At 35.7% G+C, this 27,973-nt stretch overlaps 1 protein-coding gene across 1 annotated transcript; it reads right to left on the bottom strand.

Annotated features, from left to right (window-relative positions):
- Positions 1-56: 56 nt before the first annotated feature.
- LOC144976211 (centrosomal protein of 72 kDa-like) lies at positions 57-27,855 on the bottom strand. The gene is made up of 16 exons (XM_078920395.1): positions 27,743-27,855; positions 22,501-22,628; positions 21,909-21,946; positions 19,928-20,082; positions 19,112-19,273; positions 18,346-18,471; positions 17,842-17,903; positions 13,713-13,855; positions 12,242-12,336; positions 9,387-9,493; positions 7,758-7,899; positions 5,432-5,628; positions 3,565-3,715; positions 1,995-2,061; positions 1,286-1,327; positions 57-341 (listed from the first exon to the last, which is right to left on the bottom strand). Exons 1-16 carry the CDS (start codon positions 27,804-27,806, stop codon positions 80-82), a joined length of 1,941 nt encoding a protein of 646 aa, XP_078776521.1. The 5' UTR covers positions 27,807-27,855; the 3' UTR covers positions 57-79.
- Positions 27,856-27,973: the final 118 nt, after the last annotated feature.

The following is a 27,973-nucleotide window of genomic DNA, read 5'->3' as shown; positions in this document are numbered from 1 at the left end:
AAGAGTTAAGTCATTGGCAATTTGGACATTACGAGACAAAGCAGCGAAAGGATTGATTAATTAATTCAAACGTGTTTATTTAATACATGGCCACTGAAGGTCTATCGTTGATTTTATAATCATCCCCTTGATCGTCATGACGATGCGAAGTCTTTCCTCCAAAACTGTCGTTGTTGTTGTTGTTGTTATTGCTGCTGATATTGTTGGTGTTGGATTCGTGGTACAGCATCGATGACTTGAGCTGCTGATAGCTCCATTGCATGTGCCGGATTTCATCCTGGTGTTTGTGCTTCATCTCCCTCATCTCACTCAATAAATGTTCGTTGGTCTCTACAAGGGATCTGAGCGGTGAGAGGAAATAGACATTGAAAAAATGTTGTTTTTTTTTAATTGAGCTTTTATATTGTGCTATATCCACTAAATATACTCAAAGCACTATACAGGGGGTCCCTGACCAACAGCGAGACATAACATGTAGAACGAAACATGACGCCTGTTAGGCGATATTACAATTGTTTTGTGACAGAGACAATGCTGTCAACAGTAGGTACTATTTTACACCTGAGTACGGTGAAAGAATGTGAGTAAAGAGACTTTTCCAAGTACTCAACTATACGCTGAGCAAGGCTTGAACCAAGGACCTTCCGTATATGAAAGCGAGTATCATACCACAAAACCACATAGCCTCAAGACATTGAAAAGAATTGCAAAAGTAATCAAAATTGGATAAACCACAGTTTAATCAATTTCAAAACGTCATCATGTGATAAAATGGAGAGGGAATTCAAACATTAAAGTTTTTTTGTTGGAAAAAAAATGGTTATTTATCAGAATCTAATCAGAAAAATGAATAACAACAGTAGACTTGAATCGGCAGGAAAATGATCAGGAGAAGGTAATTTGGAGCAAAAATTGACATTAAATTGACTTCTCTTGGAAGGGAAGTAATTGTGTATGTGAAAGAATGGCTGTAAGTGACTGCCTTTAAGTTTAAAAGAATGTCATTTTGTAAAACAAAAAGAGCATACAAACCATAAAATATGTCTTGGGTTTGTTTTTTTATTGTAGCATTGGCAGCCCTGTGCCAGGAGAAATTGAAATATGCTGGTCAATTATCAAGACAAGGTGTTTTATCATTTCTTTATTCTAATTCATTTATCATTCAACTGGAATGTCAAACCTTATAAATATGAAAGAAAAAAATTTAAAAATTCATAACTTTTTTTTTTTAGTTGTGCTTAAGATTTTTTTTTTTTTAACCATGAAAGACAAGAAGGCAAATTACTTATGTGATTCCTGTAACATGACTGTAACTTCCTGCAGTTGACTGTATGTTCATTTGATCATGCCCTATTTCGGGCAGCAGTTGTTCGGTTTAAAATCTGAAATTAAGGGGGGGGGGGGGGGGGGTGATATTTCTTACTATCTCTAAAGATCACCTGTACATTTTTTTGTCAAGTTTTAAGACACAATAAATTATAAATATAAATCTTAAGAAACACAAGCACAACCATGAACCGTTTCTGACTGGTGCGCACAAAAAAAAAATTAAATAAATAATACAAATTTAATAATAAAGAAAAACATGAGCTTTATATAGCGCAAGTATCACTAAATGTGCTCAAGCGCTTAATCGGTCAACACAACATTTACATGTGGCGGGACAGCCGCCATGTTAGGAAATATCCTCATTCGGGGACTCGTGTTAACGGCAGGTATCATTTACACTGAGTACGGTGAGAGAACGTGAGTAAGAGCTTCCAGGACTCAATATGCGCGAGCACGATCTCGAATCCAGGCTTTCGATTGAAGCGGGTGTTTACACTAGACACATAGCCGCACAAAAATAAAGTATTTTATTCTTCTCTTTCCTTCTCCAAGTGTTAATATGCTAGCATGACCAAAAGACAAAAAACACTAGTTACAGCATATTGCTTGGAATAAATAAAATGGACGAATTCCAAAACAACAAATAAATGTAGCATGATTCACACCTAAACTGTTGGGCTTTAGACAAATGACCCTCAGATATAAAGATATCAATAAAAGTGACGTTAAGATCTGTATCATAATCCTAATGAAATTTGAGCAATAATTCAAATTCAAAACTCGTTGACAAAGTGGCATCGTGTAAACTGACATAAGAAGAGAAAAAAGAGGAGGAAGACTTGAAAAAATCTCCAGTTTGTCTACATGCCACTTTGTCAATGAGTTTTGAATTTGAATTATTGCTCAATATGTAATAAAATACAATTAGCTGCACTCTCAGCTCCTAAACAATTGGGAGAACGAATTAATTCAGCACTAATGAAGATTCTTTAGTAATTTCTGGCGTTTTTCTCTATGGATCAGAATGTGGAGATCACAGAGAGTATCCCTCCAGAATGAAGTATTCCAAACAAAATTTGGGTACCTTCAAGATTTCTGGACAACACAATTCAATTGAGTGATCTGAGAGCGATGCTGAAGTAGAACTTGGAGAGTTCATTAAAGGAGAAGATGGCATACGGTTGGGGCATGTTGTCGCAGACTCATGAACCACTGCTCATGGCATAAGGATGGAACCCCAGGAAAAAAGCGAGGCCACCTAAAGGAAACTTGGTGAGTGCACTTGATGGGGACTAAAGCAAGAGGTCTGTCCTCAAGTGGCTCGAGACGAGTGTGACAGGACCAGGTGACATCTCTTGATCGTCTCAAGGCCAGCAGGCTGAGAGGATGAGTGATGAGTGAGTGAGTTCACCTTTACAAATGCTTAAAAACGCATTTTGCAGGACTTTACAGCACAGCAACTTGCTAGAGACAAATTGTTAAATGGTGTCACTTATTAGCACTCGAAACATAGATAAATGCTAACAACAACACACACTATTTTTTGAAAATGAATAAATATCAGTTTGACTAAAAATCAGAACAGTGTCCAGTCTACATGCAATCCTGTAATTAAATGTTACTGCTCGAAGAATAAATAACAATGGAAATTTAATGTAGGCTCATTTAAAAATTAATAACGAAAAAAGACAAATGGACATTCATGTTTCCCTTATCAACAAAACAGGAGAATGAACACACAGACGAATGAGATAATGTGGTAGTGACGTTGAACCTCATTCTATTTCTGCTTGATGTATAGATTGCAATTGAAACCTTCCGTACACAACAGCAAATCGTCACATTGTTACGACAAATATAGGGACATTTTTTTCTTGTTTAGATTTATTTTGCACATCACAATGATCTTTGTTTAAATTAATAAGAACCTAATGTTGTTTTGTATCGAGAGATTGTTTGAGTTTTAAAAATCCATTTTTCTGCTGGGTAAGCCTGCCATTTTGGGGAAAATACTGAAAATGATCGGTAAGAAGAAGTTAAATACCACCCCCTCAAAAAAAAATTTTCAATTAATAAATTCTAAAAATAGACCATTTATAAAGCACAATATCCACTTAAAGTGCTCAAAGCGCTTTACAAGGGGTCCCAGGCCAACAGCAACATTTGCCGTGCAAGACGAGACATGATCCCGGTTAAGTGACATTACAACCTAAAAAGGCAACTGTAGTTACATACCGATGGCTCCCTGATTATACACAGTTGATTCTGCAGCAGCGCCGGCATGATGATTTTTGTACGCCCCCATTGAAGAGCTGTGGTCATCCAGCCTCTTTCTCAAAGCTACATTCTCACTTACATATTGCTTTAGTTCTTCATGAAGTCTCTCCTTTTTATTTGAGAAAAAGAAAAAGAGAAAGGAGAAAAATATGAAAAACTAGGTATTAGTAAGCTGTTCTATAGTATTTTTTTTTAACTTACAGCTCTCTTAGGTCATGTCAATGTCAGAAAAAGGAAAGGGATGAACATTCGGATCTAGAGTTTATTAGTGAAAAATAAAAATGGACACTGAGCACTTATTATTCTAATTTTTCTAAAATGAAACCTGTCAACTCATCTTACAAAAGAAAAAAAAAAAAAAAAAAAACAATGATGAGATTTTCAAAATCATGGATGTTTACCATAAAAATAGAATTCTTTTTTAGTTGTTGTTCTGGAGAGGGGGGGGGGGGTAAAACAACAATCACTCACACACACACACACACACACTCACACACACACACACACTCACACACACACATACACATACACATACACACACAAAATCCTTGAACAAATATAGTTTTTCAGTGCATTTGGACTTCTCTCTCGCTCTTCTGTGACACAATTGAGTAAAACATAAAGCTCCATTACAATCAAGTTAAAATCTGGAACTTTTCATTAGAATTTCTAAGTAGTTGAAAAATGTTTTGGATGCCAGTTTCTATATTATGTATGGCTGATTTTTTTCTTCTTCTCCTTTTTCTCATATGCGTTTATATCTCGAGGCCTGTTTCGAAGATGAATGTACTCGTCTTTTTGAGTTCTTCTAGCGTGTCGAAAAGTTTTTTTATCTAGAGAGGTTATAGCAGAGGGCCATATCTTTTCTTTATGAGTTGTGTATTTTCTGCATCACTGCAGTATATGCCCTGTATCTTCCTCCTCTTCACCACATGAGCAGCCCAGAGACCGTGTCAGTTTCATCATCTGTGCATATACATTTTGAGTCTATTGTGTTCTGTCCTGAGGCAGAACAGGATTACTTGTTCATGTCTGGGCAGCATATGGCAATCATCTGAACGCATTGGTGATGTATGAAAGGTCTTAATTATGCGTTTTGTCTCGCTGAAATTATGCGGTATGTTCTGTTGTTCCTTTTTGGCAACATTTTTTGAAGTCTTTCTGATTTGTTTCAGACTGATTGCTTTAGCAAATCCCCAACCCACAACATTGCAATGGATATTGGTGTTATAGTAAAATATATAATTATAATAATAGTGGTGTTATAGTAATATATATAATTATAATAATCTCTATGCTCATCAAACTATAAGTTTAGACAAAAGCAATAAAATCTAAAATCTCACCCATTACATTTAAAACTCGTTATAAAGGTGTATATATTTAAATACCCTCCTTCAAACGAATTTCAAGAAAGCATTTAACAAAAAGTCAAATTGAATTTAATTGAGTTAAATCTAAAAACAAATAATAAATAAATAAATAAATAAATAAACAAGTTCTGTACATTGCCCACCTCATCCCACTTGGTAATTTTATAGAAAAAAATGCAGATAATTCTCATTCCCTTCCAAATTAGTAAACATGTTTTACCAATCTTTATAATAAAACATACCAATACAATAAAATCAATAAATCTAAATTGTCCGAAGGACACTAAATTTTGAAAAACACATTTTCCCATGGGTTTTTTTCTTTTCCCAGGACTAAACTTCATATTATCTTTTTTAAAAATACTTTCCTATCCTGAGCCCACTCTTCCCTTTATTATTTTCTCAATTACATTTAGTGAAAGAAAATATGGAAAAACATCTTTAATTCCTACCACATCTTCCCTCGCTCTCTTAAGGGCATGTTTCAATTCCGTCTCGTTTACAGCTGACTGGTGACCTTGCCCTTTCTCCATAAACTTTTCTCTTTTGAGAGCCTCATTCTCGTCTTCCAAATGGTAGAGTTTAATCTTGAGGGACTCGACGTCGACTCCCGCAGAGTTGTAATCACTTAAACACCTCAGGGCTTGTTCTTTGGGGGGAGGGGGGGGGGGGGGGGGAGAAAATAGGAATTAAAAATAAAGTAATTCTAAGCTGCTAGAAGCTGTGGACTGTATAAAGTAATAAACAAAAATGAATATAAAAAGCTTAAAAAAAGAATAGAGTACCAACACGTCACATTTCAGGCCATGCCACTATCACATATTATCTCACTCATCTGTAGTGTTTCATTCATCCTGTTTTGTTGATAAAGAGAAAACCCAAAATGTCCATTTTATCTGTTTTCGTATATTAAATTGAAGCTTACCTGGCCCCCCAGGAAAACGCGACCGATGCGGCCGCAGTGCAGCCACATAATTCACCTTTTACCGCATAATTATGCAAAATATGGTTTTTAGCTTGAATTTATGACCATTCATTGTATGAAGAAAAATGAAACCGAAAAAGTCTGACGATGTTCCCAAATACGTGACAGTGACTTCCCTTTAACTTTGACAGCCAGGGATTGACTTTTAAAGAGAGGTCCCATTTTTCAACCCCGCTAAGCTGCTCCTGTCTCCACCTTGGGATCAACTTGAGAGCCTCACAAAGCTGAAAACTGTACCCGAGGAGGAGATCAAGAGGTACCCCCGGCAGCTTGGGCCCCTCGCGGTGAAGAACTCCACCTCTTTTGTTGACATGCCACATTTTTGGCAGTCCATTTCTGATGAAGTGCCCGCTTTGGCTGCTTGTGCCAAGTGGTACATATACACCACGATCAACAGCGCTGATGCTGAGCGCAGCTTTTCTGTTTACAATTTGATATTGTCTGACAGGCGCAGGAGTCTTAGCACAACGTCTCTGCGATATCTAGCTTTTCTGTGCTACAACAAAAAATTAAGTTTTAAATTTGCGTTGTAGTTCTTTAATTTTGAATTGGTTAAATGTAAATAAAGCAATGGAAAATTTAGACAGCGATTTATTACTTTTTTCTTGTTTTGCATAATTTGTAATTTCCCTTGCATAATTTGCCTTCCCCCCCCCTGCATAATTTGCAATTTCCCCCACATAATTTGGGATATTTTTTTGCATATTTCCGGGGGGCCAGGCTTACATTCAATTTGGCATCGTTATTTATTTCTTTGAGCATCGAGCAGCAACATTTACATTATAGTTGAAAGGAAGAAGGTTGAAGAGATGAAAACAAAATCTAAATTTACTGTGATAAGCCACTTTCAATTGAACTTGCCTAGCTAACATTATATTTCCTAAATCAATACTCATGAGATTTCTTTTTCTTTTTTTTTTTCCCCTTTCACTGCTTTCCAATTATCTGTCATCTCATTATGCATTCCATATATATAGAAGCTCAAAAACAATTGAGAATGGTAACAACTATGACATTGTACTAATTGTATATTTGTGAGGCTGGTTGAGAAAACCCAGGAAGATGCTGCAAGCTTCGATTTGAGATATGAACCAAAATCGAAGATAAAGTGTTTCCCATGGCAACAAAAATTCATAACTTGGGTTCTAATTGACATAGGAAGAAAATTTAAAGTAGTAAACGATCAGAAAGATGCGGTCTACACCAATGAATACACTGCACATCTTTCTCAACCAGCCACACATTTGTATACAAGGAGATGGACCAACATATAGCAGATCTAACTTTGAATCGTGACTGAAAACTATAAAATAGTGTGTCTTTAATACATTATTCGACCACAATTCGAGACTACAATCAGTTGCTTTTGGATGAGGAGTAATATTTTTTATCCCAGTGGTAAGTGGTAATGTAATACCAGTGTCATAAATTATCAAACTGTTAACGATAAAAGATCCTTTTAAGAAACTGGTATTATCACGGGTATTAACTAATGTTTTAAACACATTTTTTTTTCGTTTCCATTCAAACTGAAGTAAATTCACCTTCAATTGCCCATCAGAATATAGAAAATGAACTCAATATCTAAATCCAAAAATGTAACAGATTCCTAAAATTAAATCAAAGTCTAAACTGTGACGAATTCATGGGGAGAAATATAGTTTCTGTTGACTTATAAATATTAAATTTAATAATTTGAAACATATATTAATATATAATTAATTTTCAGGGCCTGGTTTACATATTAAGGATCCTAAGGATATTAAGGGTCACAATATTCATGTTTTATGTACCGATAAATTTCTGATGTTTGTGAAGGGACTTGGAACCATTCCAATATCTGTCCACTAAATTGAGGAGGGAGTTGAGTAGGACTTTCTCCTGGTCCTTGGAACTGTCTTGTTGTGTTGGCAAGGGAAGGCTGGATGACATGTCCTAGGAAATAAAGAATGAATAAATAAATACAGAAATAAATCAATATATAAAATAAATAAATAAATAAATATATAAAATAAATAAATAAATAAATATATAAATAAATAAATAAATAAATAAATAATAAATAAATAAATAAATAAAATAAATAATATAATAAATAAATAAATAAATAAATAAATAAATAAATTTTTTAATATATAAATAAATAAATAAATAAATAAATAAATAAATAAATAAATAAATAAATAAATAAATAAATAGATTTTTAAATATATAAATAAATAAATAAATAGATAAATAAATAAACAAATACATAACTATATATCAGGTGGTCACAAAAAAAATGCGCCGCTGGTATTATGTTGGGATGAACTAGATGCTAAAAATATAATTTTTAGCTACAAATATGAAACTTTGTGGGTTAATTTCTATACAATACGGTGGAGAATAAAAAAAACAATTTCTGGTATTGCACAAAAACTCCCAAGTTCTCATTTCTCAATAGTCTGTTCTTAAATTCATCCCCAACATAATACCAGTTTGAGGCGATGAATCACATATTTCAGTCCAGCCTGCCAACCTGCATGGACACTGTTACTGTCTGTATATAAAAAAAAAAAATTTTTAATTGAGCTTTATATAGCGCAATATCCACTAAATGTGCTCAAAGCGCTTTACAAGGGGTCCCTGGTCAACAGCAACATTTAACATTTACGACGGGACAGTTAGGCGATATTACAATTCTTCGGACAAAGACAACGCTGTTAACGACCAGGTACTCATTTTACACCTGAGTGCGGTGAGAGAAAGTGAGTAAAGAGCCTTTTCTAAGGACTCAACTATACGCCGAGCACGAGGCTCGAACCCAGGACCTTCCTATCCGAAATCGAGTGTCATACCACAAGACCACATAGCCGCACATTAAGCATTGAACATAAACATGTAACGCCGCCATTGAACATTGAATGCACAAATTGACTATAGATAGTTCGAAGATGACGTCTCTCCAGTCTTTGTTATTGTTTGTTGCCATCCGCGTTTATGAGTAATGCTCACTGAACTGTATCAACCTGACTATAAACGTTCATGGATGCACACAATTTTGTGTATTGGTCCGTTATACTTCCGGATGGCAATGTTGTGAGCTTCTTAGCCAAGCACATACTATCTATACATTCACGGACCCATCCCATTCTTGTCACGTCAGCATGTCAGCTTTCCTTGTAGCCTCATAGTGTAGATTACTGTCAAACAGAGGTTTATTGATTTTTAGTTAAAAAGCTCAGGATTTTGTAACCAATATATTGTGATTGAGCAGAAAACAATACCTACGGATATCTTGCACTGTATGAGATGAAAATGAATCCATATGGCTTATATCAAAGTAAATGATGATATGAAGTCACTTCAAAGTTGTAATACATTCACCAAATAATTTGTACACTAAAATTTCTTTAAAACCCCCTTGGAAATTAAATTCTTACTTTGGCATTGGGGACACTGTTGGTACGTTTGTGACCAGATCGGGCCGACAACACCAAATCGTCTCTGGACAGTCGAGACCGATTACCTGGGATAGAATCTTGGGGATCTGAAAGAAATTGAATCAAATTCTTTTTTTTTTTTTCTTTTTTTTTGGTTAAATTCTACACTTAACTACAATAATTTTTGGGGGGATGATATTGATAATGATTTCTAGACTGTCCAAGTAAATAATAACTTGAGCTTTTATATAGCACAATATCCACTAAACGTGCTCAAAGCGTTTACAAAGGGTCCCTGACCAACAACAACATGTACAACATGCGATCTTACAATTTTTTTTCGACAGAGACAACACTGTTGATGGCCAGGTACTCATTTTACACCTGAGTACTTTGAGAGAATGTGAGTAAAGAGCCTTTTCCAAGGATTCAACTATGCTCCAAATGAGGCTCAAAACAAGGACCTTCCGATCCAAAAGGGAGTGTCATTTCACAAGGCCACATAGCCGCACTAAATAAATCATACCAGGATCTTGAATGATCCAAGTCCTTTATTGAATATCAACGGCACCGTTTTTATTTCTGACCAGATCTTTACTGAACTATGCCCAGAAAAAAGTGCGGCTATGTGGTCTTGTGGTATAACACTCACTTTCGGATCGGAAGGTCCTGGGTTCGAGCCTCGCTCAGCACATAGTTGAATCCTTAGAAAAGGCTCTTTACTCACATTCTCTCGCCGTACTCAGGTGTAAAATGAGTGCCTGGCCGTTAACAGCGTTGTCTCTGTCTGAAAAAATTATAATCTCGCCTTACAGGCGTCATGTCTTGTCCTAAATGTTAAACGTTGCTGTTGGACAGGGACCCCCTGTAAAGCGCTTTGGACATGTTTAGTGGATATTGCGCTATATAAAAACTCTTTTTTTTTAAGTGTCAACCGTCAGACCATCAACATTGTTTATTTCTATCTATCCCAACCTGTGACAACAATGTACAAATTCATAAACAAGCCAAGCCCAAACACCCAATTGGTGTACGAGGAAGTTTTAAAAAATATAAAGTATTTCACTAGAATAAGAAGTAACAAAAAATGTAGGAAAGACACAAAAACTGACCAATAACTCAGGAAGTCATTAGCAGGTGTTAAAGAATAAATCTTCATATTCAAAATGACTTAATAAATGTCTAATATTGAATCGATTATTTTATGAGATAAAGACTAATATTTTGCTGAGTGTTTAAAACAACGGAGGGTTAAAGACAACAGTATTTTATTTGACAATTTATAAATACTTTTAATTTACTTGAGATGCGATAGAATAGAAAGATTAAAATGCAATATTTTATTTCTTTTACTGTTGCAATGGAAATAATAAATCTCTGATATCACTTTTTCTAAAAATAAAGTTATGAAGTATAAAAAAAATATGGATCTATTCATACTAGGAGATGCAATAGTTATATATTCCAATTTTTTTGTCCAATTCTAAATGTACTTAAATCTAAATGGCTGAGTCAGCAATTGAAATCATCATCATCATCATCATCATCATCATCATCATCATCATCATCATCGTAATCTTGAGCATAACATCATTAACTTTATGTTCCCCTTTTAATCTAACTTTTTTTCTCATTAGAACATCTACAAATTAACAAGTAATTTATTTGATTCCAGTTTATTTTTTAATCCTTAATAAAAGATAAATAATATTGAACAACAGTGATCATGAGATTTCATTTTTAATGACAGTATTTTATTAAACTTATAGAATCGCAATCATCCCATTTGTAAATATTAGGCCATTCAAATCTCTATCAAATTAAACACGACATTTAACACACATTTCAATTCCATGACACTTGTGCATTTATTAATTTCCAGCTAAAAATATAAAAACTTGAAATTTGACTTGATCTTACATACAGGTCTGCAAGATCTTAAAGTTTCCAATAAGGACTAACATATCCATTTAGTTATCTACAAATATCTACAAATGAGATACTAGTGGGTGAAAATGCTATTAAACTATGTTCTTGTGTGAGAAATCTTGGAGTGTATTTAGATCAAGGGTTATCCATGGAAGATCATGTTAAAAAAATATGCCAATGTTGTAACTATCACATTAGAAACATTGGAAGAATCAGACATTATATTGATGAAGATATTACAAAGATGCTTGTTAATCCGTTTATTACTAGCAGATTAGATTATTGCAATTCCCTTCTCATTGGCTGTCAAAGTAGATTAATTCATCAACTACAAAAAATTCAAAATAAAGCGGCTAGACTTATAAAATTAACGAAAAAAAGAGATCATATAACACCAGTTCTCCAGGAATTGCACTGGCTTCCTGTGAAGTATAGGATAGAATTTAAAATATTGTGCTATGTTTTTAGATGTCTGGATGGATTGGCTCCTGAATATTTGCAGGAACTGATTAAAAAATATGAACCCACTCGAAATCTAAGATCATCTCAGTCCCAACTTCTAAAAGTTACCACCTCAAAATCCACTTTCGGTGAAAAAGCCTTTTCATTCATAGCTCCACGCCTATGGAACGCACTTAGTCCTCGGACAAAGTCCTGTGAAAACTTATCATCTTTCATGAAATGTCTGAAGACTGAGTTGATCCGCGAGGCTTATTTTTCATGAAATGGATGTTGCTTTGATTCTGTTTTTTGTATGCATGCTTATTATGTATCATGTAGTGTCGTGATTTTTAATTTTGTTGTTTTTAAACATTTTTATTTTTATTTTTATTATGTAAAGCGCCGCAGAGCACGATTAACGTGGATGTTTAGGCGCTATATAAATTCATTATTTACTATTTATTTACTATTTACTATTTAGTTACCTTGAGGTCCATCAGGATGTGGTGTGAAGAAGCCTTGACCTCTGTACTTGCTGTTTGCATCTTGTTCATCAGTGTAACGTAGATTTGGGTCGTGGCTGAAATAAAGTATGCAATTTCATTTGGATGCTCTTTTTTTTATGTTGAGGGAAACTAATATGAATGATTTGGAGTAAAACATGCATTTCCCAAAATGTCTTTAGACACAGAAACAAACTCTTGTAAACTTCAACATTTTAAATGAACGATAAGGTCACTTATCACTTGCTTGATCCATCAATAGTAATACTTTTGGTGACAAAAAGTGAAAAAGTAGGAAAATGTTGAACAATTGCCTTTAAGCCCCATTTCTTTTGCACTAAACCCCACTGATAGACTATCATTGATACTCTAGCTAACTTCTGGAGAGTGGGAAACTGCACCTGTGTGTTCCACCACACATCAACTCTCTCATTGCTAGCACATTGTTTCGAGAAAATGTAATTTTTAAAAGGAGGAAATTCCTCCTCTGGACTCCAAAATCGCTGATTTCCGCTGATCCGAGGAAAACCATCAGCACTGATATTTCTTTCACGTGATAGTTTCTCACATTTTTCTTTCTGGACATAACTATAGACCTAAGCATTTTCATCAAGAAAGTAATAATAGTGATATGACAGTGGAGTCATTGAATTCTGAGTTGCTTCCCTTTTCTTGTTCTCTTGGTGAATACAGTAAGATATAATTTCAAATCATTGCAAAATAGAATCCCATCATTAAAAGGTTCAGATAAATGGTGATTCAAATATTGATAAAATTACAGATCTGAATTAAGAAAGATGGGTAATATGAAAGTTAAAACCGCATCACTGCCATTTTACTTTCTAAATTTTGTCTTTTATTTTCTAGTAATGATCAGTTTCTTGGACAGAACTCTAGCTGTAAGCGCTGAGGAAATACTTTTGACATACATTTCCTCTCCCGTTGATGAAAGAAGTAAAATCCTCGAGTAAAAAAAGAGCATTGTGTCTGTCAAAAATGTTACATCCGTGACTTCAAGACTACCTGTTAAATCCTTTATGGTAGATGGAAATGTCCAATTGAAAAGATAATAACAATACATAGCAATTCTTTATGGCCCATAGAACAGGAGTTTACAATTGGATTCAATAGTCTGATGTCACATCCGCCCAGCAACCAGCAGCTTGGTTCTAAACAAAGAAAATCGGTACTTTTTAATCTTCGTGCTGGCTAGAACTTTTTCACATGTCATGTGATCAGAATGTATAAAAAGTCAAAACATGATCAGATTTAAAATGTTTTTCTCCTCTGGATACACTTTTACGCTCATCAAAGAAGTATTTCATAAGGGCATCCGCCATTGTTCCAATAGTTTAGAACCAATTACTAAATTACTATGCGTCATTACAAGGGAAGTGACATCATGGCTGTTGAAGCCTGTTAATGAGTTATATAATAAATCTATGAGACGTACATAGGTTCTGTTCCAATTTTCTTGAGACAGTCTGATGGATTGGACATAATATTAGGGTATCGTTCTTTGTACAGGGCAAGCTGAGGATCTAGTGGGAGATCTTGGGAATCGTCTGCTGGTCTGTCATAGGAATTGTTATGGTGCTGAGGGAAGGAAGGAAGGAATTCAACGTTATCTTTATCTGGAGTCCAAGGATGGCTTCAAAATAAAACTAGAAAGACAAGGAAGGAAACTTTAATTCACATTTTTTTTTTAAATTAAAATTAAAATTACGTCCTTCTGCCATGACATCATAAGATATCACCCCCTAGGCATTCCATGAAGGAATATAGAGAATTCACAAAACAAGATGTCTGATTTCAACAGGAATCACCCATGTTGTCCAAGTGAGTTAAATGGTTGGGGGGGGGGGGGGTTAATAATAATCTTCATCATCATTGCCTTTTTCACCCTGGGTCAGGGTATAGGCCACAGACAAACAGTTTCCATCCTTCTCTATCCTGAGCCAACTTTTTTATCTCATTCCAGGTCTTACCACTTCTCTGTATATCAGCTTCTTTAATTCTTCTCCATGTTCCTCGTGGCCTTCCCCTTGATCTTCTGCCCTGAGGGTTCCAGTCCAATACTTTCTTTGTTATAGTTGAGTCATTCTTTCTAAGCGTGTGTCCAATCCACCTCCATCGTCTTCTTCCTATATCCTCTCCCACTGGTTTCTGCTGTGTTCTTTTCCATACTTCTTCATTTTTTATTCTATCCATCCATTTTATTCTGAGTAGCTTAAGCATGCACCTGTTTACGAAAATCTGTACCCTCCTTATACATGCCTGTGATGCGTTCCAAGTTTCACATCCATACAGTAGGACAGACTTCACGTTTGAGTTGAAAAGTCTTAGCTTTAGTTGAAGGGAGATATCTTTAGTTCTCCAAACTCTGTTCAAAGATGTGAATGCAGCCTGTGCCTTTCCTATTCGTGCTTTCACCTCTGCTTCCGTGCCTCCATCCTTGTCAATTATACTTCCGAGATAGCAGAAAGTGTCTATATCTTCGAGTTCCTGATCTTTTACTTTGATCTGCTCCCTTTGACGCGTACCTATCCTCAAGACCTTTGACTTTGCAGGGTGAATTCTTAGACCAATTGATTCCGAGAGGCTGTTTATAATTGTGGTTTTTGCTTGCATCTGGTCCTGGGTGTGGGACAGAAGAGCCAGATCATCTGCAAAATCCAGATCATCCAACTGTGTCTAGGGGATCTACTGTATCCCATTTCTTCTCCCTTTGGAGGTTTCCTTCATTAGCCAATCAATGGCAAGGATGAACAGGAATGGTGAGAGCAAGCATCCCTGCTTGACACCAGTCTTAATTTCAAAGCTGTCAGTAAGCTGATCTTCATGTACAACCCTGCAACTTGATCCTTCATACATTTCCTTAATGAGGTTTACTATCTTTTCAGGGAGTCCATAATGTGCCAGAATTTTCCACAATGTTGCTCTGTCAATACTGTCGAAAGCCTTCTCGTAATCCAGAAAGTTGACAATAAGAGGAGAGTTCCATTCTATAGACTGTTCTACTATGACTCGCAGAGAGGCAATCTGGTCGGTGGTTGAACGGTTTTTCCGAAAACCTGCCTGTTCGTCCCGCAGTTTAGCATCTGTTGCATTCTTAATTCTCTCTAAAATAATACGGTTGAAAACCTTTCCTGGGATAGAAAGAAGAGTGATGCCTCGATAATTATTACAATTACTGAGGTCCCCTTTCTTTGGAAGCTTGATAAGATGTCCTTCCTTCCAATCCTTTGGGAATATCCCGTCATTCCAGATTCTCTCAAATAGTGGGTGCAGGGCCTCAGCATTTCTTTCCGCATCAACTTTTAGAGCCTCCGGTGGAATCTGGTCTGGTCCAGCAGCTTTCCCCCTTTTCATCTTGTTAATGGCACCACAATCTCTGCTATCGATGGTGGATCACAGCTAATTGGTAGCTCATTCCTTGCAGGCAAAATTTCTGGCTGGTTGTCTGGTGGTGGTCTGTTCAGAAGGCAGTTGAAATGTTCCCTCCATCGTTCAGATTGAGCCTCTTTTCCAAAAATAGTTTTCCCATCTTTGTCTTTGACTGGTACCTCTGGTTTCCCATATTTTCCAGCAAGTGTCTTGGTAGTTTGATAAAGGATCCTCATGTGTCCTCCAGTCGCTGCTGCTTCTGCTTTCTCTGCAAGTCTGTTCATGAATGCTTCCTTGTCTTTCTTCACAGATCTTTTGACTTCTTTAGCTATGGCTCGATACTGCTCTTGTGCATCCAGTCTTGAAGCCTTTGTTCGGCTTGCATTCACTTGTTCCTTCCTTGTTCTCCTCTTTTCAATAAGGTCCAAGGTGGTTGGACTTATCCATTCTTTATGTTCCGATTTCTTTACCCCCAATACCTCGTGGCAAGTTGTTATGTAGACTTCCTTGATCTTTGCCCAATGTGACTCTACATCTATGTCCTCCTCGAGCTCAGTAAGAGGTTGGAATCTATTACTCAATTGTAGTTTGAATTCCTCATTCTTTTCCCCATCAAGTGCATTCACCTCGAATTTTCTTCTTGTATGTGATCTGGCCCCGTGTTTTCTGAGTCGGAGCTTAAGCTTTGCCAATAGCAGGTGATGGTCTGATCCAACATCTGCCCCTCTCCGTACTGTCACATCTTCCAATGAACGTCTGAATCTACGAGAGATACAAAAATGATCAATCTGATTCTCTGTCACACCATCTGGTGAGACCCAAGTTGCTTTGTGGATCCTCTTATGGGGGAACACTGATCCTCCAATCACCAAACTGTTGAATGCACAGAAATTTGCAAATCTCTCTCCATTATCATTCATTTCTCCCATGCCATGACGTCCATGATACCTTCATAGCCTACGTTATCCTGTCCCACTTTTGCATTAGCATCTCCCATCAATATGTTGATGTCTTTCCTTGGCAACTTGTCAATGACTTGTTGTAGCAGACCATAAAATGTATCTTTGTCCTCATCTGTTGCATCATTTGTTGGGGCATAGATCTGTACAATGTTCATGCTGATCTTCTTACTCCGTGTTGTAAAAGACGCCATGATGATCCTTTCTCCGCATTGTTCCCATCCTCTCAGTGACTTCTGCGCAAACTTGCTTAGAATTATTCCTACTCCCTGTGTATGAATCCCGTCCCCTCTCCCTGAATATAAAATCTTCTCCCCAGACTTGAGGTGTTTCTGTCCGGATTGTATCCAGTGGGTTTCGCTTACTCCAAGTATATGCAGCCTGTATCTTCTCATCTCAGTCACAACTTGAGAGCTTTTTCCTGCTTCATACATGGTGCGAACGTTCCACGACGCAATTCGAAGCTGCTTGTTTGGCGAAGACGTCATCGGGTCAGCAGAGTACTTTCGGCTTTGTCTGTTGTCCTTCATAAATTCTGTAATTCCAGAAACTCTTCGGTCACCCAAGCTAAAAAAAAGATTTAGTTTGTCTGTCTGTGTTTCTGTAACGGTTTGAGTTTAACGGAAAGGGGTGTTAACCCTTTGCCAACCCCCAACCTGGAGGACCAGGTGACTCAAAGATGGGGGAATCACACACCATTAGTCGCCTTTTACGACACGCTGGCTTGGCGTTGGGCTATTCTTGACCCTCTCAGTTGAGGGACCCCGGACACCACACGAGGTATAATAATCTTGCCCAAGTAAAAAAAAATGAAAGTGCCTGAAGCGGGGCTTGTACATGGGACATTCTGGGTCACAGTGCAATGCCTTAACCACCCTGGCACTTTATTCAAGCACTTTATTTTTGCTCTCTGACTTTCAAGTCTTTTCAAGTTTTGGCTTTGTGTCAGAAACTCTTGCATGAATTATATCATAAACTGAGGAATATTACAAAACCTTTAATTTCCATTTATTTAAAAAAGTTGAAACATCTAAAGTCTAATTTTTATTTTCTGACCAAAATAAAGGCAAAGAAAGTAATAAAAAAAGAGTCATATAATATCAAGATAAAATGGTAGACATTTATTTTAAATATCGCACTATCATTATGTTCTTTTAATGTTGAAATAAAACAAGCCTAAAGAAAAGAATTCCGTCTTTCTCTCTCTTTTTTTTTTTGTCACTAGCAGACATTTACCTTTCTATCATTTAATTCGTTTTGAAGTTTTGGGAGGCGCGGCTCATCCAATTTCTTTAAACCTGAAACAAAAACAAAACACAACATAATAATAATAATAATAAAGACAAGGTCATTAATTATGATAGATGGATTATGCAGCCAAAGTTTATCACAGTCTCTTTAGAATTAAATGGGGGGTGGGGGGGGGGGGGGGGGGGAAAGGGGAATAGTTACTTGCCAGTCTTTGAATAAGACACGAGTTTATTACAAAATGTTTTCAAACAGATCATTATACTAGCTATCCAATATCTGCTGGATGGACAAAGGGATTAAAAAAAAAAAAAAAAATTAAAAAAAACAAAACAATATATATATATATATATATATATATATATATATATATATATATATATATATTAGGATCTAGTCTATTTCAAGAAACGATTAAAATAAACAAGGAATCATCGCCAGTGGTATACTCCAAAATGGGCAACGGGAAGTATAGAAAATGCCAAGGCTCACCTTCTATTGAGTAGTCCTCTGCCTTGTTTTCCTTGTTGGCAGATCCAGTTAGAGGCCTTGGTTTGCTGAAGTCACCGTTATTCCTATTCATCATGTCAATCACCGCCACATCATCGTCAACAAGAACTAGATGGGAGAAAAAACAAAAACAGTATAAGTTTTAATTCAGCACATTTAAGTTAAAAGACGGCACCTCCACTTTAAGGGGTTTTTTCTGACACTGTGATGTGAGAGAGGGCTATCAGAAGTCTCGAGGTAACATGAAAATAAACCAAAATCAAAGTACTGCTAGATTTTATAGGGATGGAAGTTGGGGGGAGGGGTGGGGGAGTAATTTAATCCACTAATTATTATTATGGAGGGGGGGGGGGATTTTGACAGATATTTCGGGGATTTTTCCTCAAATTCATTTTGCAAATATTGCAAAGCATCATTTTTTAAAATTAAAATAATTCTGCTGGCTTTTTGTTTGTTTGTTTGTTGTTTTTTTTTGCAATAAATCGAAAATAAAAATTGCTTGCTGCCCTTTGGATAGAATGCTAGTTTGTCGTGATGTGTTTTTTTTTTTTTTTGTGCATGATCTAATAGACCCAACTACCTAATCACTGCCAGGAGAACAAAATTGTCAAAAAGGTAACCAAATCTACTCATAATTGAAACCCAGTCAAATACTTTACCAACTGAGCAATCAGACCCACATCAATTTAGTAAGCAACAATTTAAAAAGCAAATGTTTAAGTTAAAAGCCAAGGAAAGCATTCTATACCAGATGGAGCTTTCATCAATTTTGTCATCATTTCAGTCCTTGGCAGTGGCGACTTTGATATCTGCTTCTGTGTCTTGGAGGGTGGGGTCATCTCAGACGCCTGTGATGAACTAAAATGGGTCAAGGCTGCTTGTCTCTCTCTATCTCGAACACCCCTGTCATCTATGGGAGAAAATAAAACAAAAAACAATAAAGTGGTCACTTTCTCCCCGGTGTAAAACGTCTTAACAAAAACTTATTTAAATGGTAAAACGTCTTACCAAAAACTTATTTAAATGGTAAAGGAATACTTGACAAACAGTTTTATGACTCATCCCAACTTCATGCTAACAAAACTGAACACAAAGCATTGCTTATCAAATCTAAAGTATACAAGATCGGTTCCCTTGATTCCCTTATTATTGCTTAACTGGCAAAATTGTGGCATTTTCTTGTTTCCTTTCTTGCCCTGGTTTTCACTCTTCCTTCTTTCATGAGCATGTAGTTAGAGGTGTGAATAATTGATAAATGAAAAGAATGAATCATATAAAGATATCAATAACGATATATATTATAAATATCGCTTCAAGCTCATACACTTTATCAGTCAATCACAAAAACACTTTTAAAAAGCAAATTTTATGCAATATATAGATAAATAAAAGCAGATATGAAAATTTCAAAATGAATTGTCCAGCTCCAATTTCTTGTGATTCTCTGAATATCCGTTTGAGATCAAAATATTTTTTATTCTATATTTTGTTCTCCATATTCATTATTTGTTGTTATTGTTACTGTTATTGTTCAAGTCTAGCTTTAACTATAAATTTCACTCACCCAGTTTCTGTAGATTTGGCAGCATATGAATAAGGTATAAACGGTAGTCAGGTTCATTGCGGGTTACAGGGTTCAGGCGAAGATCAAGATCTCTCAAATTTTGATTGTGTCGTAATCTAGCAAGCTCTTCTAACGTGGACACATTGTTGTAGTATCTTTGATCAAGGAGTTAAAGAATTTCCAGAGAAGAAATCATCTAGTGTAAGTTATATTGCTTTTGTCTTGGCCCCCTTTTAGTTTTGTTTTAATTTTGTTTGTTTAATGTTGCTTGGGACAATCAAAAATAAATTTTAATCTATCCCTTATAGGTCAGAAAGTCGAAACAATTTACTGATTATGCAAAATAATTCCTTAAACCAATTATAACTTATGGAGGCAATTGAAGCTCTAGCAGTCAGGCAAACCACTGTCAATTCTTTAATGGATTAATAAAAATTGCAAATCAGAAAGTTATGAGTTCAGCTATTATCAAAAACATTTGATTCATTTGCCAAATACTACAAAAGAGTTAAGTGTAGTTATAACTTTCAACTCTTAGCAAATAAAATTATTCTCCTTATCTTTAACCCTCTCGTGTTCAGATTCTTTTTGGGGGAGTAGATAATGAGTTCCCTATATGGCCATGTCAATCATGTAGACATCCTTTGATGATATAAGCCTACTCTTTGATATCTGTAGTCGCCTTTTCGTTTTATACGGTCACTCATGGCTAAACTCCGCCCAGAAACGATTTCATAGGTCCGTCCATCACCAAATTTCAAACTTTTGTTCTCGTGAGTTCTTAAGTTTTTTGACCGAAGAACGATTGGCTACTGAGCATCTTGACCCTTCAACGATTGGTCGTTCTGGCAGCTCACGTGAATTGAATCATCGTTGAGGCAGTGGAAGACGGCCATGGAATAGTTGCGTCACATCGCCACGTTGTTGAATAAATTATCCAGGCATGGTCGATAGGTAAAAAAGCCAAATGATGTTCTAGTTACATTTGAAACAAACAAAGTATATCACTGATCTCGTCTCTTTGAGATATAAAAAATGATATAAAAATCAAGAAAATCGGCCGATAAATAAAAAAGTTGCTAAAAAAAGCTAAAATAAACAAAAGCAAATTTTAAAATCAAATTTATTCGTAAAACCGTTGGTTTTCAACCGATTTTTCTGAAAAAAGGACCAATGTTCTTCTTTTTTCAAGCTGATTTCAGCAACGTGACTTTCAAATTCCTCAGAATTATATTTTTTACTTTTAGATTTTAGCTTTTAGGCCGACTCAATAAGGTGTTATATTCCTTGCATAACAATAGTGTAATACATCGACGGGGAGAAGCGTCTTTGTTTCGGCCAGCTGGATAGATAGCCCGTGATTGGTCGAAGACTTTGAGACGCTTGATTCACAATTCTACACGAACGGACCCCGGCGGTCTATCAAAGAGGTGTAACAAATTTATTTACCGACTATTTTTCTTGGTGCTAAAATTACAAAGTAATAATTTCGCGTCAGAAAAAATAACTCTGAAGTTCCTATCTCTTTATTACAATAACATTGATACCTCGAATGACAAAATCGACCCACAAATAAGGAAGTTATAAATTATTCATAATATTTTTAAAAGTTTACAATAATTGTCTTCAAAGTCATTTTTCATCACCAAAGTCGTAATTTTTTACCGATTTTTACCAAACAAAGTGCAATGTCAATGATTTTCACCCGCAAATAAAATAGGATTTAAATCGCAATTTCTGAATCATATTTTCTTTTCTGTCGGCAAATTTATAAAAATCAAAGCTGAAAACACCCTGCGGCAGTGACATGGCCTGCCATTTCCTTCACAGCGATTGGATTTTACTTACTGAGGCCAGTCTTGACTACCCCGCCCATGAATATTATGCCGTTGTCGGTTTTTGTCGGGTTGAATCTTAAAGAGTTTAAATATATCCAAATTAAAATTTTTTCCTTGATGCTTGAATAGCTTAAAAAGGATACAGATTTAATCTCTCTAATAATTCGAGGTGCTCCAATCCCTGAAAATACATATAATTAAAAAATCAATTTCCAAAATATGAGATTCTTTCTAATCCATAAATTACCAACAAAAAAAAGAGATTGAATGGAATAAGTTTATTTTGAAAACAATGATTTTATTATGTGTGCAAATAAGACTAAACAGTGAAATAATTTCAAAACATTCAGAAAATAATCTGTATTGTAACAAAAAATAACCATTTTAAAGATATGATAAGCTATAAAGATTAACATTCAATATTCATATTTAATCATAAATGAATAATAATGAGAGTGATAATAAGAAGTACTCAGTGTAGCAAAGAGGTATAGTCTATACTTATAACCTGAAGATTACTGAGTCGGGCACAAACACACAACCCTGTTTGGCCTTGAGAAAGTCACTTCACACTGACACTGACTCTCACATCACTATTTTTGCAGTGACCTAAATTGCTCTTATTACATTTTTTTAAAAATCATTACGTGGAAGAAAATGTTTAAACTACAAAATGCTTTTCAACTGCCAATAGATGGTAGATATTGACTTCTTCGTTATAAAATGGAATCTTACCTTTAAAGATTCCAAAGCATTTCTTGAAAAGTCTAATGATTTAAGACGAGTGAACTTATTCAAGGATGTTCCTATGGAGATTATTTTCTCATGAAATGTTCCTGGAAGGGATAATGACTTAATGTCCTCTGGAAGAAAAAGACACATCGTATGGTATGCATCAACGTATATTGAAGAGACTTGAAAACTTAGATCAATAACTAAACCCTTTCACCACAGTGGGTTTTACCATAAAATAGTCTAAGCATTGAATGCACTCATGCCTCATAAAATATGTTAGAAGAATTATTCTTATAAAGTAGTCTGTTTCCAGCCTCAAAGGATACAGGAAACGAAGTAGCAATTCGGACCAGAGCCTGAATAGTCTCCGTGGCTATTTGGGCTCAAACTCCAATGTGTGTGCCCAAACACAGGGGGGATACAGTGCAGGAAGTGGGCAAAGGGTGGAACTGAGAGCAGCAAAAGAAGAGTTCAGAAGAAATTCTCTTTTGCCCACATCAGACTGACACTGACTCAGCTGATACCTTTTCTTCGGACTGTAAAAGGAATGTTGCCAGTCTAACTTTCTTCGGACTGTAAAAGGAATGTTGCCAGTCTAACTTTCTTCGGACTGTAAAAGGAATGTTGCCAGTCTAACTTTCTTCGGACTGTAAAAGGAATGTTGCCAGTCTAACTTTCTTCGGACTGTAAAAGGAATGTTGCCAGTCTAACTTTCTTCGGACTGTAAAAGGAATGTTGCCAGTCTAACTTTCTTCGGACTGTAAAAGGAATGTTGCCAGTCCAACTTTCTTCGGACTGTAAAAGGAATGTTGCCAGTCCAACTTTCTTCGGACTGTAAAAGGAATGTTGCCAGTCTAACTTTCTTCGGACTGTAAAAGGAATGTTGCCAGTCTAACTTTCTTCGGACTGTAAAAGGAATGTTGCCAGTCCAACTTTCTTCGGACTGTAAAAGGAATGTTGCCAGTCCAACTTTCTTCGGACTGTAAAAGGAATGTTGCCAGTCCAACTTTCTTCGGACTGTAAAAGGAATGTTGCCAGTCTAACTTTCTTCGGACTGTAAAAGGAATGTTGCCAGTCTAACTTTCTTCGGACTGTAAAAGGAATGTTGCCAGTCTAACTTTCTTCGGACTGTAAAAGGAATGTTGCCAGTCTAACTTTCTTCGGACTGTAAAAGGAATGTTGCCAGTCTAACTTTCTTCGGACTGTAAAAGGAATGTTGCCAGTCCAACTTTCTTCGGACTGTAAAAGGAATGTTGCCAGTCCAACTTTCTTCGGACTGTAAAAGGAATGTTGCCAGTCTAACTTTCTTCGGACTGTAAAAGGAATGTTGCCAGTCTAACTTTCTTCGGACTGTAAAAGGAATGTTGCCAGTCCAACTTTCTTCGGACTGTAAAAGGAATGTTGCCAGTCCAACTTTCTTCGGACTGTAAAAGGAATGTTGCCAGTCTAACTTTCTTCGGACTGTAAAAGGAATGTTGCCAGTCTAACTTTCTTCGGACTGTAAAAGGAATGTTGCCAGTCTAACTTTCTTCGGACTGTAAAAGGAATGTTGCCAGTCTAACTTTCTTCGGACTGTAAAAGGAATGTTGCCAGTCTAACTTTCTTCGGACTGTAAAAGGAATGTTGCCAGTCTAACACTATCAGGAAATGTATTATTTTGTATTGAATTTATTTGGACATCGTGTAAAGTTGATATAAAAGCTTTTCCTTTAATCCACAATGACCTTGACTGACTTGTGTTCCTTTTGAAGAGTTTTAACTCTTTTCTATTTGATTAAACCACAATGACCTTGACTGACTTGTGTTCCTTTTGAAGAGTTTTAACTCTTTTCTATTTGATTAAACCACAATGACCTTGACTGACTTGTGTTCCTTTTGAAGAGTTTTAACTCTTTTCTATTTAAATTCTAACAGGACTTCCAATTGATCGATGATGATTTTGTCTTTCTCGTGAAATAAAGTGGGTTTAGACTACCTCTTGATAATTACTATATCATTATTGTTATTTTCATTTGCATCAATTTTATGTAGTTATTGTCAAAAATTAAAATAAATATTTAAAAATTAAACAAGCATGACAAAACTGTTATGTAACGGGAGACTAATCAGAATCAAGTCGGAATAACTTGTTGATTGCACATGCGCATTGGATTTTTAGTCCAAAAAGCCACGGGAGACAATTCAGACTCAACTCCTAATAGCCGAAGCCTATAGGAAAAGTTTTGTTCTAATTTTTAAATAAACACTAACACCATTTCAAATAGTGATCATTGTGGAGTGTTTTTCACAGTACATGAACGGTGCAAACATTATTTTAAAAGGGAGGTAACAAATTTTCCTTTAATTAACATTGATGAAGGCCTGTTTCAACACAACTTTCCATTTCTTAAAATTGATCACATTCAAAATAATATTCACAAAATTTTCTTTTACTTTTTGAGAGATCAAAAAGAAATTTTTTAATGAAGTCATCACATCTAGAAGATTCATTTCAATGATTCAATTTGTGCCGAATTTTATCAAAGATTGAAGTTATTTCAGTAAGTTTAATATTTCCCGCTAATAATCATACATACTTTTCCAATGTTAAATTCCCATTTAACAGGCTCAGCTGTAACAGGCATTCAACTTTTAAATAGAGAATTCTCAGTCACAAATTCTTAGTCTTAGTAAAATAATAATAATAGCAATAGCTTTGGAACCATACCTTATTTCTAAAAATAGAGTATCATATTTATAACTGATCAAGGTCTTTTTATCTGTGTCAAAATTATTTGCACTTTTTAAAAATATAATATCAGGACTATCTACCTACTCCTTTGACTTTGATAAATAGAGTATTTTACATCAAATTTAAGAGGAAAATCTTTGCATTCATATTTGCATTAACTAAACGTGGTGCATTAGATAAACAATAAAGCTGTTCAAGACTAAAAAAAAACACATTTATTAGGACATCCTTGTTCAATCTGCTACATACAAAAATCATGAATAAAAGTTCAAGTTAAAGTAAAGATAAATTATCATAAATTATAGAGAAAATGAGAAAACATGGGAGTGAGGAGATAATTGATTTACAAGAGACAACATTGGAGAAAGATCTGGGAGTTCATATGGACCCAGAGCTCAAGTTTTCACAGCATTTGGAAAGGCAGGTCAACAAAGCTAACAGACTGCTTGGACTGATAAGGAGATCTTTTGACTATCTTGACTGTGACATTATGAAATTAATGTTTGCAGCTTTGGTCCGACCACATTTGGAGTTCGGAAACTGTGTATGGGCACCTTATCTTGAAAAGGATAAGAAGCTTATAGAGAATGTGCTTAGGCGAGCAACAATGGTCGTTGGTGGACTCAAGGACTTGAGTTATGAACAGCGCCTGAAAAGAGTAGGACTGCCAAGTATGGTCTATCGGCGTTTGAGAGGTGATATGATTGAGACCTATAAGTTCACACATTGCTTGTAAGCGACTCAGGATAGGCTGTTCACAGTAGACAAAAAATCAGTCACCAGGGACCAGTATAAACTTCTGTAACCCAGAGTTAAAACCACCCTTCGGTAGAACTTTTTTACACAGAGAGTTATTGAACATTGGAACGCATGCCAGCAGATGTTGTTGAAGCGCCGAGTGTCAATGCTTTCAAGAATAGATTAGATGCTGTGATGGAAAGTTATGTGCATAGTGTAGAAGTGCCTCCCACCCAAAATAGCTATGATCAAAAGATCAGTAGAGAAAGTGTAGTGTAAGCTAGCCCCTGATCACAAGATCAGGTAGGGAAATGCATTAGATCAGTTGTGAACAAGACATTTAGTGACTGGAAAGACTGGTCGACAGGCCAGTGGCCTAAAATCAAGCGACGTCGATACCTTCTTCTAGTCTATTAGGGGGAAAAGTAGTAAATGAAACATTCCTCCCAGCTACACAATAGTTTCGTTCTCTTCTGTCGTGTAGTTTCTTTCTCCATTTCTAACTTTGCTAGGCCTAAACTTATGCATCCCTCTGCCCGTGCCTGTGGCTGTGACTCTCCTCGGTGTCTCAGCTGTCACTCTAGGCACTTGCAAGAAGTAGCTCTCGCGAGTTGAAAACAGGCGAGGATTTCTGTTTCCGTTTTTTAGGGAAAAAAATTTAGGAGTGATTTTAAAATGTTCATTCTTCTTTCTCAGTGGAATGAAATGGCATGTATTATATATCATTGGAAAGGGCATAAAATTCTACATACAATGATGCTAATATTATTATCTTCCTTTATCATGATTTTGAGAAATCTTTGCGTAAAGAGAGTATATGTGTTTAAACGCTTATAACTTTTAAACCAGAGATGGTCCTTCTTAATAAAAAAAAGTCCTTCTGAGATACATATTAAAGTAGCTTCTCTGCTTTTATGAGGTCTATTTTAATTTTGAAAAGTTCAAAGTGAATAACTAAATGACGCCGATTCAGTGGTGTATTTGGTCTATCTACATGTGAATAAATATTTAATTGTCGACTTTTCCAAAATTCCAATAGGTCATTCATTTGCATGTCGTGATCTATTTTTCCTTGATTTCAGCTGTTTCAGCTCTAAACTATACCTTTCTCTCTCAATAAATAATTATTGTTCTGTTTGCAATGTATTACAGAGATGTTGAATTTCCACATGTAATAATTTCAAAGTTGTATCTGAAGCCGTTTCTGAATTATACTTGATTATCCATTGGGTTGCTGTGTTTTGGTCACATATTTTCCTATTAGGCTTCTATAGAGATTTTTCACCATATAAAAGGTCATAACTTTTTAACTAGTTGAGATAGAGCGATAATTTTTTCACTTTAGTAAATGTTTCACTCCCCTTTATTTTTCTACGCTCAATTAATACCGATATCACTATTTTGAAAAATTCTTGCAAGTGCCTTGTCACTCACACTCACGGTCAAGGCCCTACTTTTCGTTCTCATGAAATGATATTTTGAAAAGGTAATTTTCTTTGAATTATAGATATCGACCTGAAGCAATCCCTACCACTGAAAAGAATATTGTATTATCATTTAAAATAAAATTAACCGAATGTATGAATATAAGCAACAGTGAGTTCAACTTCATTCAAGTTTCAACATGATCAAAACAATGGAATCTGATCATCCAACAGACTTGAATTTTACACCCATTTAGACAAGCATTTCAAAATTAACCTATTTATCATTATTTGTTGTTTTTATTTTGAATAGGAGACATCAATACGTAACTTCACGTGAAAGACAAACCTAGATTTTCGTGGGTTAAATTCACTCTGTTCCGTATCAATCCTTCAGTCAAAGTAAGCGCCATTTTGTTCCTTACCAACAACCCAAGCTAAAACAGGTAGTGACCACTTACAGTCTATCAGTAAACAAAACTTCCAAGTTCACTAACTTATACCAGATTGTTATCTCTCCTTAGCAAAAGACGGCACAAAATGGAAATATGGAAATATGGAACGGAAAGCCCGAGATAAT

The sequence above is a fragment of the Berghia stephanieae genome, chromosome 7 (assembly GCF_034508935.2).
Source record: "Berghia stephanieae isolate SIO BIC M18660-M18661 chromosome 7, UCSD_Bste_1.3, whole genome shotgun sequence".
NCBI lineage: Eukaryota > Metazoa > Mollusca > Gastropoda > Nudibranchia > Aeolidiidae > Berghia > Berghia stephanieae.
Note: the sequence above shows the minus strand (reverse complement) of the source record. Positions and strands in the feature narration are given on the sequence as shown.

Excerpts from the sequence above, each read along its gene's own strand:
- LOC144976211 (XM_078920395.1), bottom strand. The coding sequence starts at position 27,806 with ATGGCGCTTACTTTGACTGAAGGATTGATACGGAACAGAGTGAATTTA. Across the intron at positions 18,472-19,111 it reads ATTGATGAAAGCTCCATCTG|TTCTTGTTGACGATGATGTG; the intron begins GTATAGAATGCT and ends TCTCCCATCTAG. Across the intron at positions 17,904-18,345 it reads AGAGGACTACTCAATAGAAG|GTTTAAAGAAATTGGATGAG; the intron begins GTGAGCCTTGGC and ends TTTTTGTTTCAG.